General features: G+C 39.9%; 1 protein-coding gene across 5 annotated transcripts in view; it reads right to left on the bottom strand.

Moving 5' to 3' along the window:
- Positions 1 to 2,397: 2,397 nt before the first annotated feature.
- spata17 (spermatogenesis associated 17) overlaps positions 2,398 to 19,408 on the bottom strand; it is a 31,244-nt gene continuing 14,233 nt past the window's right edge. The window contains exons 8-11 of one of the 5 annotated variants that reach the window (XM_053510320.1): positions 18,136 to 18,284; positions 13,988 to 14,123; positions 3,300 to 3,384; positions 2,398 to 2,487 (exon numbers count right to left, since the gene is read on the bottom strand). In XM_053510320.1, the coding sequence (XP_053366295.1) occupies positions 3,304 to 3,384; positions 13,988 to 14,123; positions 18,136 to 18,284 (366 nt within the window). In that variant the 3' untranslated portion in view covers positions 2,398 to 2,487; positions 3,300 to 3,303. Of the gene's footprint in view, positions 2,488 to 3,241; positions 3,385 to 13,987; positions 14,124 to 17,478; positions 17,857 to 18,135; positions 18,285 to 19,408 lie in introns of those variants that run through there. The other 4 variants (XM_053510319.1, XR_008361877.1, XM_053510322.1 and 1 more) reach the window with 4 other exon arrangements.

The following is a 19,408-nucleotide window of genomic DNA, read 5'->3' as shown; positions in this document are numbered from 1 at the left end:
TGACTGATTTTTGCTGATCGTCATGACTCTTACCATGAATCTGACAGGCCAGGGATTTTCTGGTAATGTTTAACCAACAACATGATTGATTGGCTCTTTTCAGTTTATTGTTGATCAGAACACACTGCCTAGTGTAGAGTATCATCATGGCATTGCCCTGTGACGTTGTTGGTCTTCAGTATTGTTCCTCCCCTAATGACTCTACTGTCCATATGATAATAAAGGGGACTGGTTTTAAAGGTGAGATAATCTTTAATATTTCTTGTACCTGTCTTCACTCATTAGTGCATTTTATCACTGCATATGGCCGGCAGACTGGTAGAGGACCTCCTACCGGCACTGCAGCAACTTTTCACCGCACGCATTGGCTCAAATCCACACTCATACTGCAGCCAAACCCAACACACACTTTATGAAGAACATACCACAGGGCTTGAGTGTGAGACATGTTTATATTGCTCCTGCTTAACGAGGATCAATGAGATGTTTTAAGAGATATTAAGAGATCATTACGGCCTGATGAAGACACTCTGAGAAGTTTAATGGACTAAATGAGAAGTACAGTTAGCTAACTCAGGTTCACTAAGAAGTCGAGTGTGCTCAGTAGACAGTACGAGTAACTGGGTAGTGGAGGAACTGAGAATTAGAGTGAAGTTATTTGGACTAACTAAGATCTTATGATTTTACAAAGGTGAGAATTACAGGTGCTCGTACGGCAGTGAGGAGAGGCGAGGAGTGTTTGAGCAGACGCCTGAGACTACAAGAAAAGCTTGGCAGGAGCGTCACAAGTGCGAGAGCAATGCCAGTGTCCCTAAAAGGAGTTCTCACCAACACTCTCTTTGTTCTCTCCAAAAACTCATGTCAGGGAGAAAACGTGTTCTCACTGAACATTTAAGACATTTCCTCAATGACTCCTTATCTCTTCAGTCACTCCGTAATCTCAGCGTCCTGTGTCCATGAGATTGTCTCTTACCTTGGGGACTGTCCAAGAGTGTCTCAGGAGTAAGGGTATGAGTGCCCGGAGACCACTACAAGATAAATGGTTAGATTCTTTTCTTTTAAAAAGTCTACAGAAAGAATTGACAACCAATAGCTCCGCAGCTTTTTGCAGAGATTGATGAGATTGAAGAGAGACTTGTGGAGCGTGAAGAGAGCCGTCAGTGAGCCCAAGAGTTCCAGGGTGCACCAATTTCCTCTCCAAAATCACTCTCTATAAGATTTATGTCTTTATAAGACTTGTTGTATTTATATATTAAAGGAGATTAAGTAGTCCGGTGTGCTAACTGAGAGTTATATTGGGACACAATGAATTATTCTATTAACAGGTAATCAGTTATTATTATAATTAAGTTTAATGGGCTAAGTACAGTCAGCTCACTGAGAAGTGAAGTTGGGTAGCTGTAGTATTGAGACGTATAGCAGATTATAAAGCATCTTGAGAAGGACCTGCTCCAGCTAGATTCTGCTTTATGATGGCTGGAGCTACACATCCTGCTCCTGTGCTTCCAGTGATCTGACCCCATCTGCCCTCTGCACCTACTGCTGAACTGAATCTACACAACTTCTGTTATATTGAACTTTCACCTGCACAACACACTTGATGTTATTTCTATCTGTTATCACCCAGATGAGGATGGGTTCCCTGTTGAGTCTGGTTCCTCTCAAGGTTTCTTCCTATTGCCATCTCAGGGAGTTTTTCCTTGCCACTGTCGCCGTCACCCTTGGCTTGCTCATCAGAGACATTTCATTCATTATTCATTCATTTAATTATTATCTAGACACATTTTTCTCACACATACACACTTCCAAATATTTTCTTTTCTTTTCTTTCTTAAAAAAAAAAAAAAAAAAAAAAAATCTTTCATTTTTTTTCTTGTGAAGCTGCTTTGGGACAATGACCATTGTTAAAAGCGCTATATAAATAAAATTGAATTGAATTGAATTGAATTAACCTGAGAAATATAGTAGTACACTGGAATAATGATTAAATTTAATTAATTTATCTACAGTAACTTTTTTATCGTGGTCCGGCTCGCAGTTATCCTGGGAGGACGAGGAGTCTCCTCGGGAGGACTAAGAAGGAAAAGATACGATTGGGATGTTCTTTTATTTTTTCTTTTAATTATTAAATCACATTTCATAAATTGTTAAAAAATCAGCCTTTCCACCCACAAACCTCCTGTCCTTGTTTTCACTGCCGTGCGTCTTGTATGGATTATCAAACCCAGGATGAAAAGAGTGAGCAATCAGAATAAGTCACCAAGGCTGTTTTTTTCTAATCGGCCTGATGGAAAACGGCGTATCACTCTGATGGGAAAGCAGCATTTCCTAAGAAAGGAGTCAGCAGCGGCTTGAGTTATTGTGAAGTGATGGACTACCGGAGACCAAAAGCAATCAAAGAGATAGCTTTGTGCATCTGCAAATTATCGCCACTTCTGCCACTGCTTCATCAGCGGGGTGATGGTGATGGTCGCCTGCAGGCTTCACCTAGACACACACGACACATGGGTATATATATATACTGTATACACACACACACACACACACACACACACACACATACACACACATACACACACACACACACATGCATACTACCACAACAGAACAAAGCACTCAGAATTATTTGTGGAAATTAAATCTCTGTAGGAGAAGCCTCACTTGGCCGACTTCGCCTTTCTCCCACTCAGTAAAATTAAGGACATTTCTTTGTTCAGTGGAAATTGTATGTTAAAAAGCGGCCTGGGTTCCAGGATGAGGAGAAATTGAAAGCATGCAATAAGATAGCTGCCTACTTGCTGTGTGTCTGCTGATGGACAGCGGTCAAGTCAACCATCACGCAACACACTTCTAAGTGCAATATTACTAGAAACAATAATTCTTCTATTTGTTGAAATAATCACCGAAAGTACAAGATGAATATATTATGCAAATCTAATTATGGTGGCACGGACCTGAGATAGGATCCAGACCATGATACCACCCCCCCAGACCCCCCCCAACCCCCCCCCCCCCTGCAACCCGGTAAAGGACAAGTGCTATAGAGAATAAATAAATAAATGACTCTCATTATTACTGTATATACACACCATTGAAATAATATTAATAATAATAATCAAATAACTATTACAAAGTTGTAAAATATCCTCATAGAACTAAAGATAATAATAATATAATTACAAAAACATTGCTTTTTATAGAAATGCTTTATATATTGGAAATAACATGATTCATAATTTACACTTCCTGAGATAACAATGGTGCATTTATTTATTTATTTATTTATTGAACTGTTTTACTTTGCTAAACTATTTTCCCAGCGTTGGAGTAAAGACGTCCAAACTTGTCAAAGACTTGGCAGGTGGTGAAGACGGTCTTGAACAACTGGAAAAAAGAGGAAGATTTGACCATTAGAGTACGTTCTGTCTCCACACAAACAAAACATTATATTATTTACCAATATGATATGTAAGATAATATAATATTATGACAACATGCTTCATGGAGCAGTTCAGCGGGCATGGACACCCGGGTACTGCGGACGGCTTTCGGATCCGGCCAGTTCTAAAGAATAAAAGACTTTATACTAAATACTTATTGTTTTAGAAAAATTTCACTCCATAAAATAACAAAATATTTTTATTATCCTGAGTGTCATTATTTAACAAAAAATGAAAAGTTAATAAAACACTTTTGTCTCAATTTATTTTAAATTCAAAAGTATTGATGCTTACTTTTCTGCTAGAGACGTTTTACATGTAAACATTTAAAAACTCTACAAAGGAAACAAAGAACATTTTATGTGTCTAAGAATTAAGGATGTTAAGTATCAGAGCGGTGTCTGGATAAAAATGTTTTGAAGAGACAAAAGCGCGAGATGCAGCTGAAGTCCACAGAACAGCACATCCTCTTACACGACGGCATGCAGAGGAGTAATTTAATGTGGAAGACATTTCGACGTAACCCCACATACTGAATTATTTCATACCGTTCACTGTTATGTACGATTCTTTTGTATTTAGATTGATTGTTTTATTGATATTCTCCGTTCTGTTACTGTACATTTTCCTGTACAGCAGTTGGCCGTGATTACGTGGTTCGCTCCTCTGTGTGCTGGGACGTGATGCAGGGTGGCGACGGCGCTGCTGTGCGTAGCATGCCCTCTTCATCATAATCCTAACGGTTTATCCCGAGCTCAGTCAGCCTGTTAATGATGAATGCCAGCGCCACCACACACATCCTGACCTCTATTTTTGCAGCTCTGCAAAAAGTGTCAGGTATTTTTAGCTGGACTGGATTCAGCTCTTTACAAGTGGCCTAGTTGCCGTGTTCCTCTCCTTTTCATTAGATCAGCCCTAATGCTCGACGACCCCCCCTAGAGGCAGAGATGCTCTAAAACCACTCCGGCACGGCTTGCCCGCTCGCTGAAGCTCAGGCCAAGCGAAGAAAGTAGAGAGTTAAATTAGACAAGCAGGAGAAGAGAGCGAGGGAACGGAGATGTTTAATTATATATTTTGTTTAGACTAAAAAAAGATGAAGGACAAACTAATGTCATAGACTGGGGCTTTGACGATTTCCCTTCTTGCAGGCATGCGCGCGTTTGTCTGTCAGTCAGCGTCGGTCGGCGTGACAATCATCTTTGTGCCATGGCCTCGGGTAATGCTGCAGACGGCCGTCCTTGTAGACAGACACTCAGCACTGGCACTAATGACTACGGAGGAAACGCAAGTGGACGCCGTCTGAAATGCATTTTCCTCGCAAACCACAAAAGGGGAAAAAGAAAAAGTGATCATTTCCATAGGAGTGTTTCGCTAACAGGCCGCGTATCAGAGTAAAAACGTGAATAAGCCACACTGAACATTGCTCCTGTGATGTGGAGCTGACGATGACATGAAGAAGGACAGAATGTTGAGCTTGCATTGAGGTGAAGAGGTCACATGACCCAGGGTCAGCCGGAGAGAAGAGATCGGGTGCATGTAGTGCAGATTGTACAGGGGTCTGAAAGGTGGGGAACTAATGAGCCTCTTTAAGTGTTACTGTATTGTTTACAGGATGTGCTCTACGCGTCCGCTCCCGTCTGTGTGTCTGTAGAGTTAGCTCCATGTATTCTCGTCAGATTCAGACGTTTCACAGAGCACTTCAGAGACGTGATGTCGGAAAACACCCGTAGGTGTGTGTAGGAAATAACTGCAGTGTGTTCTCTAAGTGATGTGTGAGGGCAATGCAGTGATTTGACTATAATTATTTAACTGTAATTAGTTAGATACTCATTAATATTAAGACCCATGAACACTAAACTGGATTTGACCGGTCTGGAGTTGGTTTATCCTCCCTGCATTAGTGTGTGTTTAAGAGCGACTTAAAGCCACACAGCTTCAATCCGAACACTTTTATTTCACCTGCTGACGGCGACTTTAATGCAGCAAACAGATGCAGCCATTAAAGAACTGAGATGGAATTATTTGCTTCTGTGGCATGGAGGCATTCTTTTTTCTCTCTCCCTGAAACCAATTAGCGGACTAGCACTTGTAGTGCAGAATGTAGGTCACAATCGAGTAATAAAAAAAGTATTGACTTTTCTCTGAATGTAAGCAGTGTGAAAGGGGTGCCGCGGCCTCGTCGTACATGAAAAGAGCTCCATTAATTTCACTTATTTCAAGAAAGGACCCTGTCAAGTCCTAATGCATCCAATGCACTTTCCGCAGACCGACACGCTGACATCTCGCCGGCCCGCAGCCGAAACGAGTTTACATTATGTTCGCTAGCGAGAAGTTGATGGTGTAATTCCCAGCCGAAAAGGCAGAGGACTCTTTCATACCTCGCTGCTCCTTGTTCCAGCTGAAGCTGCTGCAGCTCTTTACTATGTGAAGTTTGACAAAAGCAGATGACGCTTTAGTTTATTTCATGTTTATAAACTGAGAAATCGTTTAGGGCGTATCAGGCACCTGAGCAGAGGTGGGTTTAGTAGGAAGCTCAGACTGCACATAAGACATAAGTTTCTGTCCATTAAATAGTAACTGTCTATTATTATTATTATTATTATTATGATTATTATTTATTTATTTTATTATTATTATTGTTATTATTATTATTATTATTATTAGTAGTGGTAGTAGTAGTAGTATTATTGTTATTATTTTTGTTATTATTATTATTGTTATTATTATTATTAGTATTATTGTTATTATTATTATTAGTATTATTATTAGTAGTATTACTGTTATTATTATTATTATTAGTAGTAGTAGTAGTAGGTTCTCTATAGCATTGATTTGGTCTCAAAAAGTGATTACAAGGTGAAAACATCTTTAGAGTTTATTATATCTTGGAATAACATCTTTAAATAAACACCACATTAAAAATAAAATATGTAGTTTTACGTTATCTTTCCAGAACATAAAAAGGCCAAAAAACAGCTTTTCTGTGATGTGATGTTATAATTGAGTGAACCATTATTTAGAATAATCATTTTGCTCTTTAGGACCTTTATGCTACGAAACACAGGTAGGAGTGGATTCGTATAAATATTACCCAAATATGCATGAAACAAAAACCACGTCTCCTTCTGGACCTTTTCATGCAGCTAATATAAAATAAATTTTAACTGCATAAAGGGAAAAAAAATCACAAAACATTTTAACCGCGGTTTCCTGCAGTAAGTCTTGTGCTGCCGCCGTTTGCCGGGAGAGGATCGGGGATCTACAGGCAAAAAACAATCAGGGCCAGACTGATAAAAAAAGAAGACGCCCTTTATGGTATATGGTAATCAGTCCAACCCCAAGATGGCAATGCATAATAATTCGGCTTTATTCAGATGCTTGCTGAAATATGCATCCCACATACCGAAGAGCTATTTTATCATCCTATGTTATTTATTCATCTCTCCAACAACTTTAGGCTGAGGTGGGGTCCGAATAAGAGAGAGGAAAACTAAACAAACACTTAAATCGCAGCTGAAACATGCAAAAAAAAAATTAAATAAAATAATAATAATCCTGCAGTATGTAATAGCCCCCCCCCCCCCCCCCACACACACACACATTATTAATACGATTATTATCATTAAAAGGTCAGACAGCACTGATGGACTTATAGCCAGTGACATGAGATATCAGAAGAAGTGAGAAGTGTGTGTGTCTGTGTGTGTGTGTGTGTGTTAATATTAATTACAGCTCTGATCTACAGCAAAGCCTGAAACACAAGTCACACATTTAGGAAAATATTCCTCCACATTTGAAACTAAATAAAAAAAAGACAAATTATAAGGATATTAATTACTGGATAAAATATTATAAATAATATATCTTAATTCTGTAAAAGTTTTCCTTATTTATTATCTTAGGAGGTGCTATTTTGAGATGCAGTTTGTTGATGTAGAATAAATACATCATCAACATTCTGGACTGCGTTACTCTCACACTTCAGCCAAGAATAAAATATTTTAGGGTTTAAATGACCTCAGGGTTTTAATGTTTCTTCTTATTAAACTCGTTCACACACTCTTAGTGCCTCGTTCAGTAACTGATCTGATCTGCTTGTGGCGGATCCAAACCCCTGATCCTGAAGAATAACCGGACCACAGAGCGCACATTAACCCCAAGCTCATGTTCTCACTTAATAAACACTCATCAGAACAACAACAAGGTGTGAGTCTCAAACCTGAGTCCAGTGTATGCATGATGTCATTGTCTGTACTATTCCTTAACACTTTAGATTTTTTTTGGACAATTATTTATCCAGATTAACTGAACTCCCGCTATGCTGTTAAACTTTAGCACATGCTGGATGTGGACGCTACTCGTCTCATCCTCTTTCAGCAGGGTTTAGTGTTTTCATTCGTCTCCCAATGTTCCTCATAACCGTGATTTCAAAATGTAAAGGGGTGCTGCTTCTTCTTGCAGGTGCTTCTCCTTAATCCAACTCATTTCTCAATGTCATATTCAGCGGAGACCTAAAAGGATTAAAAAGAAATAACAAAAGCGCATCGTGTCATTTTTTTCAACGTCCTGCATCGTATACGTTTAGTCTAATGAGTCTAATATTCTGTGGATATCACAAATAAGCATCTCAATAATAAAACCGTACCTGCAGTTGCAAAACTAATTTGCTTAATATTTATATTGTGCATTGTTAATTAATTTATTACCTGCTGTAATTAAGACTTGTGCTCGTCTTCCTGCATTAATGTGATTATAAGTGCAACAGCAGCTAGCTTTGATAAACCCAGTGTAAAGACGTCTGCACAGGCACGCTGCTCACCCTGTTTTGAACATCTGTGTGTGTGTGTGTGTGTGTGTGTGAGAGAGAGAGAAAGAGAGAGAGTTTACTAGTTTCATACACCCTTCAGATTGCATCTACATCACTCTTTTCTTTCTTCTTTTTTTTAAACAAAGTAATCACATGTTCATTTCCATTCTGTTGTTTGTTTACTTCCATTCCTCACAATGCAAAATGAAGCCTGTCATGTCTGAGTGTTTGAAGGCTGAGATCCGGCGCCCGCGTGGAGAACGTACAGCAAAGCAAAGCAGAAAGACAGGAGTGTATTGGTTCAGTGGAGCATGACTATTAAAGAGAGAGTGCGGCTGTAAGGGCGAGGCTCCGGCACTCACTTAATGCAAAGACGCTTTTGAAAGTTTTTATCTTTGATTTCTGTATGAGCTGGAAAGACACTGATCACATATTGTATTATTATTATTATTATTATTATTATTATTATTTTCTGGGTCTAGTCAGCATTTGAATAAGAGAGTTCTCCAGTGAAAAAAGTTTGGAGCTTGTTCAGGACTAAACACATAATGCAGGCTGTTTCACTGAGACGTTACAGTCCAGTCCTGACCTCGCTCCAAGACGTTTTCACATGTTAAGAAACACCATTAAGGAGTTCCTGGGAGGCCGGCGTTTCAGACATGAAACAGACGGTCACCACCTTGATGGTGTCCAAGCTCTAGTGAGACACTGGGATAAGTGCATCAGTGTATCAGGGGATTATATAGAGACATAAAGGGAGTGTATACTCTTAGTGCTGTGTTCTGTTATTCTGTACAATCAAAAGTCCCAGTTTCACTTCAATGCCACTTGTATTTATTACAACTGATTCAAAGTCAAACTGCTGTTCGGTTCTAAATGTTAAAAGGCATCAAGGCCCTGTTTAAATGCTTAAAGTTATGCGTCATGGAGGTCATTTGTATGTAGAACAATAAAAGGGAAATTCTGACATGATGGACGAAGGCTCGGTGTTAATTGATACACACATAACATAGAGAAAGGAAGGAGACGCGTCCAGAGGATTGTTTATTACATGGCAAATGAAGGGGTTGGGAAATTTTATCACCCTATAAAACAGTTACAGTGAATCACCCAGAGCGTCTTGGTCACTAATGTAGCCCAGACTGATGTGTGTGTGTGTGTGTGTGTGTGTGTGTGTGTGTGCACATGTTTGTAGGGTTAAAACCCAGCCACTATTAGCTTTGTTCAAAAAAGCAGACATTTCTCTTCCTTTATAATGAGCACTGTTCCCATTTAAACATGCCTCATACATCAATCACATCATTGCTATAAATTCTCCTGCTTATACACGCGGCGTAGTGGCCAAGACACGGAACGGAAAAAGCAATTACTAAAGCAACATTCAAAAAGCCAGCGAGGAAAAATGTGCGTGGCGCACACAGTGCTTTCACTAGCGAGATATATCAGTTTAAAAGGGTGATTGATGAAAGTCTAATGCAAGGTGATGGTGAGGGTTTTGCGGCGAGGCGCGGCCACTGTCTGCACTTCATTAGGCTCTGTAATTAGCTGGTGCTAGTGGTGCTGATGCAAAGCTCATAACACACGCTCTGGCCACGCAAAGGGCAGCCTGATGAAGGGCCGTCCGCATCAAAGGGGGTGTTAACTAATGTGCTAATTAAGGAGTACGCATCACCCGTCAGCCTCACCACCTGGTCAGACTCATCACCAGGCATCAGCAGCGGCCGGCATCATCAGGAGAAGGTTCCGCCGCACACTCTACTCACTTAAGATCGATACAGCAAGACAGGGTTTACATTAGCTTTAGCAATTAGTATCTAATAAAGCAGGAGTTAATTAGTCTGTTCACACAAATAAAACCTTCCCAAAGTTCTTTATCTATGTATGTGAGCAGACCTGAGCCGTCAGCCATCTTTACACCTGCTCCTTCGAACTTTAAAATGGAGATAAATCACTGCGTGCTGCTTTCCGGGTAAAAGCGTGTTAATCCCGGTACATCGCGGCGTGCCTTTTTAAGGAGAACTGGAGAAGGAGGGAATAAATGTAGAGAAAGAAAAAAAGATTATGGGTATAATTTAATCACAAATGCACCTGAAAATAACCATATCCATCATTATCTTCCTGCGAGTCGATGTGAGGGAGAAAGGAATGAGGCCATGTGGAAATTCATTATTAAGACAGGTCTGTGTGCGGCGCATATCTCACCGCTGAGCGCCAACCGCAGGCAAATATGGCACATTCATCAAACCACAGACAAATGACACTGGGTTACTAGTTAGACAGTGTAATAAGTGCCATTTAATTTCCTCTTTAGAATCAATTTACGGTTAGGATTGCTATCAAGGGACGAAAGGCTTTTCCTGTGAGAGTTAAAGAGCTAGAAATACTTCTGCATATGAAATAGCTCTGTACGGTCCGATTAGGACAAGAGTACAACATGACGCGGAACGTGAACCCACACGCTATTGCAGTAATGCGACCTGAATGCTGTGAACACAAGTGAAGGTGAAAACAGACGGAAAACACAGACAATAGCAAAGCTCTTAGTACTGTTACACCATACGCTTCATCTAATATCATATACAGTAATAACTCCTCTTAAATATACAGTAGAGTCCTCAGGAAGAACTGAGCACTGGAGACTTTCCCGAGGGTTCCCTCAGACGTTTCGTTGCATGTCCTCGACCGAGGGTCTTTATAAAAACGTAAAGTGATATTTATAGTGACGGCTGCCGCGGCCTCCGTTGGCCTCTTACACTTCAGAATGTTTAAATTCATCCAGATGTTTCACAGCAAACACACTCACTACATCATCTTATCTTCATTCCTTTAACCAGTTTTTTTATTTCCTTTCTTTTATTTCTGCATCAAATATTTCTTTTTTTTCTCTCCTGCCAACCCAGAGGCAGCCATTACAACCTTTAACGAGAGTGTCCTTTGTACACATCCTAAAAAGTACAAATAATTATAGGACGTATTATTAGGTTTTGGAATTATTTCCTATCTAATTAGTTAACTATTAATATTGCTCATTAATTAATGTTGAAGCAACTGAACGTTTCAATCCTAACTAATTACTATAATAAACAATTTTGACTAAAGTGTAATTATTTCATAACTATTATTAAACTACTATTCTGAAATAAATCTTATTGTCCAATGTTAATTTACATGTATGGTATCTGTGTTATAAACATTATAGTTATATTATTATTAAGTGATAATCTAATGTATATCATATCATTACCCAGTAGCAGAAGTGTGTAATAATTCATTACATACATTAATTAGCATTTTGTCAGCGCAGTAATGATGAGTAGCTCAATTTATTTACTTACAAAACCTACTTAAGATTAATAAACTATTATATCATCATCATGTGGCATTGCTGTTTATTAAATAAACCAGTGGAGTTACAGACATGAGAACCACTGACTATTTACTATCATGATAAATTTGTATTGAATCATTGATTAATTACCATGAATCAGTAGATTATCAGCGTTATTTAATGCATCAGTAATAAGTGCTTCTGTAACTACAGTTTATAAACCTGACTCATCCAGAAACTTTGGACAACTGATTATGTTTTTTGTCAGCAAAGTTATTTAGCATTTAGTATAAATTACTTTAAAGTTATTTAGCATTTAGTATAAATTACTTTAAGTGACGCAGTAGTTTATTGTAGTGACTAATGATTATTGAAGGAATATTACAGTAACACTAATTAACTATTAAGGACCTAAACATTAATTAATTAACTTTTAATTCTAAAGTTATAAACATTCTACAAACATCTGGATTAACCTGATTTACAGCTGTGCAGAAATAAGCAGGAGTTTTAACCTGAAAACACGCATGATGCATTTTAATTAATTCAGGAAGAAGAGTGTGTGCGTGTGTGTGTGTGTGTGTGTGTGCGTGTGTGTGTGCTTTGTCAGTAAGATGAGCGACCTCTGACCCCTGATGGTCGGGGGACCTCCCTTCTACCTATGGATCAGTGATAATCCTCAATGTGACATCCTCAGCTGCGTCAATTATGCTAATCACACACACGCTTGTTACGCTGAGCCTTCATTAATGTCACACACCAGCAGGACAGGCTTCACAGCCCTGGAATATGAAGCTGGGTTCAAAAGAGTTACTTTGTCTTTGTGTGTGTGTGTGTGTGTGTGTGTGTGTGTGTATAAGATGATTTTTGTTTTAGCACGTTATGCCAGGATGAACCTCGACAATCACTTTCAAACAGGGTTTAATAGAAAAGCGAGTGTGTGGAGATCACAGCCTGGTTCTGCAGGATATCACACAGTGCAGGTTCGAACGCAACACTGAGCGCACATGCCTGAGCCGTGTCAGTAGGTAGGCGCTCATATTTATTTCGTCCTAGGAGGAGGTATTTCCAGGCAATTGCACTGGATGCAGAGGGCAGTGCCTGCTGGTAAGCGCCAATAAAGAACTTTCATCCATGAACAGCCTTCAGCAGAGACACAGTCAATTACCTAATGTAAGGACTTCAGGGTGCTGAGAGGAGAGAGCTTTTTCCTCTCATTTACTTTTCGGTATTTATTAAATCGCTGTCAGATTTGACAAATTTGTGACATGACTTGAGGATGGCGTGTTTTTGTGTCTCTTCCTTTTCCCCTCTCATGCATGCCATGGCGCGGATACTGCAGGGGTGGGAATCCCAGATCACTGCCACACAAATGTACTCTTATTCTTCAAAGTACTGCAAACTGTGTTTTATCAGGAACATTAACTTATGCACGAGTCTTTGAATATAATAAAATGTACAGTTTCTGAGATAATGCCACGCGGTGCTGAATAACTGGTTGTGCCAGGCCTGGTGGCAACAACCGCAAAACGAATTAAAGGTTATGGAGTGACCTGTCAAAGTCTGGACTCAAATCCGATTAAGATCCTTAAACAGGCCGTTCGTGCACGAAAACCCTCCAATGTGACTGAACGCAAAAACTCTACAATTCTGGGCTAAAATTCCTCCAGAGTGATGTGAAAGACTCGTCACCATCTTGATTGCAGTTGTTTCCACCAAGGGTGGCACAACCAGTTATTACGTTTGCGGGGCAATTACTTTTCCACATGTGACCAGGTAGGTTCTGGAGTAATAATAAAATGTTTTTGATGATATGAATCATTTAAAAAAACAGGCAGGACAAATACTTTTTGGCTGCACTACAGCTACAGCCGTTATTCCTGGTTTAACTTTGACAAGAACTGATACTCAACAGCCGGAAGTTTAAATACTAGACTACAGTCCGGCTCGTGCTGATTGGACCGACACACACACACACACACACACACACACACGTATACAACACTAGTTCCTTTTTTTGTTGTTTAATTCCCCGCTGTTGATTCTCAATACCAAAACCAAAAGCACGTTTCTGCATGTTTTATTTTCACGGTGACGCTGCACGTGGTCGTCCTTTAACGCGGCCGCAGGTTGGTTGCACACCGAGCACGCAGCTTTACTTTCTTTTACTGAGAATATAAACATGTTTGCTGTCCGTGACTCCACATGAGACTCTACAGAAGCTTTACATTCGGCATCAACCTCCCGCGTTTTACTTGCCAACAGGTCAGAGTAACTTTAGATCATTTTATTTGATTTTAAAGTTAAGCCTCATGAGTAAAACAGTGTGATTTGTCTTTGAGCGCACGGGCCGGATATAAACTGTATATTGTGCTAAAGCGTACTTCGTGTGTGTCTGGGCTACAAGTCTACCTCTTTCCCTTGTAGTTGTGGCCTGTTGTCCTCGCGGAAGGTCCTGGTCCCGTACGTTCTCTGTCGATACGGTGAATGAGTGTGGAGGAGAGGCTCGTAGTCTTTGTCTCGCTGCGCCTTTGAGAAAGGCAGGAACCTGTTCGGTTAGAGAGGAGACAAACTCCAAGTTAATATTTATGTAATAGGAGAAGGATTTCATTTTAAGCTCTTTACTTAAGAAGTGTTGATTTAATGTTCAAATGTTTTATACAAAGGCTACAAATAATGGCAGCTGATAATGAAAAATCCACATTGCTACAGTCATCAGTGGAGATTTAATTAGAGCCGTACATTGCAGTAATGGTCTTTACTTCTGTCTCGTTCACTCACTCACTGCTAATGTTTCAGCTCTTATGCATCACGTCAGCTCATTCCTCCCTTGGAACCGCGGCGGATTGCGTCCAAATCGGAATGGCTTCTTAATCGCTTGATTTCTTGTGGGTTGTTAGAGTCGCCTGTGTGTTTGTCGGGCACTTGTTCAATGCAAATGGCTGTTACTTAGGAAAAATGCCAGATGTTAATTACAGCGAGGTTGATTTTGTAAATTGCACCCAAGACACGTTGCCTGGAGGAAGATTTATCCGGCGCAGTACAAGAGGTGTCTGCATGAGCATGCCTAAACGTCCTCTGGGCATCGGCTTGGCTCATCACAAAACAAACAAACAACCAACAGTTCTGGCACTTCCTGTAAGCGCTTTTTCCGCACTAAAAGGCCCTTTTATTCCCCACACTTGTCACATTTATAAGTTTTTAATGATGATCTGACAACAAACACAGGTGTTAAATTGTAAATGTGAAAGCAATTAGATAAAGATATGTAAAAAAAAAAACTATACTGGAGATTGGAAGATGATGCGAAAGCCACATGCACACGTGGAACTGTCACTGAAGAGGAGAAAACAACCACAACAACAACGTCGACACGCCTCTTATCAAAGCACTTTGTAAAAGGTAAACTGTCTATAAATCATTCCTGGCATATGGATACTTTATAATTGCCTCTCCTCCTGTGGGTAATCATGCATGGGGTGGGATCGGGTACGACACGGCCGGTGGCGGAAACAAAAAGTAAAATACTGTTACATCTGACAATCTGGCAATGACAAAAAGTGAAAAAAATATGAAAAAGAACAAGAATCAGCGTGATGATGAAAAGTATTCTCCCTACATACACCTCAAGGAGAGAACCTATATGTTTAACGCTCAAATAAATAATTACGGCCTGATAGCCTAATAAAGGAGCAAAAAATAACTGATAAAAATTTTGATGGGGCAGTAAAAAAAAGTTTGCATCAAACACAGCACTTTAAATAATGGCCTCGTACGTACATCCTTCCCCACTAGAGACACCAGCCGCTCCTGCAAGACAGATTACAGTGCAACTCATGCTAATGTGCACATGGGACAGACAGCGCAGAGTAAAAATTAATGTGGCCCCGATGTCCTCGAATACACAATGCTTCTGCTGCTAGCCGGCTGTTTCACTTACAGCTTTCATTGCCTCTGAATTGCATTTTAATAGGCTAGTTTTTATTCATTCAAAGCCATTAAGGGAAGTTTGGCTTCCTCACAGGGGATCTCTTGGCAGTGTGAGCTAGTGTGCAGTGACACCACACCCGGCACGGAGAGGAAGAGGAAGAGGAAGAGTCTGATCCGCATCCAGTCTGTACACAGGGTAGACATTTGATAACTTTTATCCGTTTAACATGAATCCAGGGGGCGCTATAGAGCCTATTATGGAGTGGGACGTGTTTTGTCGGGCTCTCGCTGAACAATAACATTTAATATGTTAAAATCCTTTTTTAAATTTCTAGTTTATTTCGTTTAACATAAATCCTCTGGACACAAAAAAAAAATAGGTTTGTTTCTCCTTATCACTTACGTTATAGCAGCTGCACACAGTCATGACTTCACCAAACACCTTTTACTTAAAAATAATAAAAAAAGAAGCTCGTCCTATTAGTGAGAAACTAAAAAGCTCAAAGACCAATCTAAATAGACTTAAAAAAAACTGCATATGGATTTATTATTTTATATTTTAATTAAATGTATTCTTCTTCTTCTTACTCTTATAATAATAATAATAATAATAATAATAATAATAATAACAGCATATAATAATATTTAATAGTTTCATTATTATGTTTTGGTATTTTAATCATATTTAAATTATTTTATTGCTGGAGCATCCACCATGTAAATGTGCCGTTATTATAAGAACAAAATAACATTTAATTACTGCTGCACAATTAATTAAATATAAATCCACATCATGTAATATTGACCTGTGCAGCAATTAACTATTTATTACAGGAAATAAACATGTATTCAGAACTTATGTTTGTGTTTTAAGTTTATATATATAATTTATTAGTAAATATTGGGTAACGTTCACTTAATCAGATTGTTTGTCCAATGATTTGCTGTGAGCCTCAAGGTTAAGCTTCAATACACAATTATGCAATTTAATTTTTTCATATCACAGTTTAAACTGTAATCACAATATGTTGTGTGAAAATAATCCCAATGTGATTTCTTTATGATATTGTCCAGCCCTATATTTGTACGAGTACATTACTGTAAAGCTGCTGAAGACTCGCACTTCAACTACACAGTGTTATGATTATTTACTCGTGTTTCATATGAACGCTGCTCGATAAACACTTGACTTTCAATTATGTCCATTCGCTTGGAGTTCCTTTAATCTGTTGCGCTACACCTCAGCCTGAATGAGAAGCTTCATACGATGATCCTGAAGAAGAAAAGAAAAATCTGCCGGATACCAGATAAAAAAAACATGTTCTTCCCTCGCCTCATACCGCTCGGCCCAGAGCTGCCACGTGTCTAATACAATCTGCGCGGTAACTACTTCCTGTGTAACGGCCCGGCTGGAGTGGTCTGCCTTAATGGGGTGCGCTAATTTACTGTTTAAACATTGAAGCCATCCTGCATAATAAACACTTCACACTAAGCTTGTAATTTAAATAAATTGAAGGGCTTTCACACCGACCTGTTAAAGGAATATTGTTTTAAAATGTTATTATGATAATCCAGTGTAATGGTGGTATTCCTGAGAGGCGCTCTAATAATGTTTCAGCAAGGTTGGAGTACATGTGTGGGGACATTAATAGCTGAAAAGCCAGCATTTTATTCAGGAGTGCCGTTATTTTCTCGCTAACTTGTTTAAAAGTGGCCCCTTCTGAGTTTTTACCATCTGTCCTGAAGTTTGGAAGGATAAAGCTTCAAGCCCTTTCGCCCTTTAATCTGGAGTTGGAGTTCTTTCCCATGAAGCACAACAACTTCTGAACTACTGGAAAACCACCAGCTGGCATTTACTTGCCCCTATTTATGACATGTGAATATTAAATGCAGTGGGACATGATGCCTGTCTACAGTGGGGACCAAACGTAATGAGACAAAAATAAAATGTAATGTTTAATGATATTCTCTGTTTTGTTTTTAAATAATGACAATCAAGATAATAAGCACAATTAGTTATTTTCTCCAAATGAAATTGTCCTATAACAATCAGTATTTAGTCCTTTACTGTTCAGAACCATCTGGATCCGGCTGGGTGTGGAGTCAGAAGGACGTCTGCGGTGCTCTGGTGTCACTCAATCCATCCCAGCTCGATCGCTTCGCGAAGAAGACGTTCCTTGACTGTTCCTGCCTTCTTCAGTCTGCTATTGGCTTTAGATCTGGAGATGATCCAGGCCATGGCACCAGAAGATCAACACTAATGTCACATGGCCAGTTTTTCACTGTTTTTTCAGGTCATTAGCACGACTCTTCAGCCAGACAGACTCGAACTGTTTTGTGCACAGGGAGAACTATGAGAGCTATTATACATATTTATATACTGTATATATCAGTGTATATCGTTATATCCTGTCTTAATACTTTTGGCCACCATTGCTTGTTTCTTTTAGCCTGACGTGGGGTCACTGAACCTGCATAACCTTAGGACATTTTCTCTTTAAGGCAGCCTGTGTTTGGTCGTGACTACATTACTTTGTCAAATCCTGATTTATACGTATACTGTGGATTTCACACTTAAAGCAGGCTTGGTGTAGGTGCTCTTGTGGTGCGGACACGTGTGTGGGACTCACGGCTGGTCGATGAGGCGAGTCCTCCATTCGCGCTGCCGCAGCTCCTCTCTAGCCTCCTCCAGGGCCGTGATGGATGTGGCCACGCGCAGACTCGGCTCCAGGGGCCGCCGGCGCTGCCGCTGAACCTCTGCAGCTGGCCTGAAAGGCCCCTGACATTGAAGGGGGAGGGATAATGTAAATGTTTTTTTGCTCACCCAACTTGTTATTGATGAGTCCCTCTTGCAGCCAACTGGCCCCCAGGCTCCGCTACTGCTGTGGTATTAGAGCTCAGGTCTAGTGATGCTGAAGGCATGATGACCATCAGTGAGATTAGGGGTAAAAAGGTATAAATATTTCACCCTACTGTACCACACACCAAAGTCAGTGTGTGTTACAGTGCAGTATCTGCTTTAACCTCTTAATAACCTCAAAATGATCTGCCATTAAATGGACACATCACACCACATTGATATGAATCGATTGTACAGCAGTTGTATACTGTATACATATATATATATATATTCTGATGTACTGAATTTAGGATAACACACAGAGTTAAGTTCATACCATCATGTTGGTCAGCAGTCTTGTTTTGCTCTGGGACATAAAGCTCGTCCCCCGCTGGCCAGACCTGCCGCCGCTTTTGTTGCTTTTTGTTTCTTAATGTGACCTTCAGACAATGTGGTGGCTAATTCATGCAGGCACAAAAGCCCTTGATGCTATCGAGACCAGATCAGCACCGGGCACTGACCAATCCCCTACCCTCCCCAAATGGCACAAATAATCAATCAATCACTCTCTGATGCTTATCAACGTGGAGAAAGTTACACAGAGTGAGAGAGAGAGGGTTTTACTAGGAGTATAATCTAGATAAATAATACAGTCCATGCTTCCTCTTTGTCTGTTTGTCTGAGTGGATCTGCTGAATCCACAGAGCAACGTGGCCTCTAATACAAAGAAACAAATCTCATGCCTTGGATTTGTTCTCTGATGTTTGACACGAATAGACACCAATAATGAGACTCAGCCGCCATATAAATAACGCGTATGCGAATGCGTACCGTTAAATCCTCTCTGGCGGGTGGACGAGATGATACGTTATGTCTGGAGTTACTTAAAAAACATCTGGAGGTCTTTTTCTAAATTGTCTTTGTATTCGCCATCAGAGAGACACTCGATGAGACGGACTGAATAATCTGATAGATGCAGGCGCTCTGGATCAGTTTTACACTGTCACGTGCTCTGCTGAGAGAGGAGGCATGCTTCATGGAGCTCTCTTTAGATTTTTTTTATA

This window comes from Clarias gariepinus, chromosome 13 (genome assembly GCF_024256425.1).
Source record: "Clarias gariepinus isolate MV-2021 ecotype Netherlands chromosome 13, CGAR_prim_01v2, whole genome shotgun sequence".
NCBI classification, from domain to species: Eukaryota; Metazoa; Chordata; class Actinopteri; order Siluriformes; family Clariidae; genus Clarias; species Clarias gariepinus.
The sequence above is the reverse complement of the archived record's forward strand: the minus strand, read 5'-3'. Positions and strand labels throughout refer to the sequence as shown.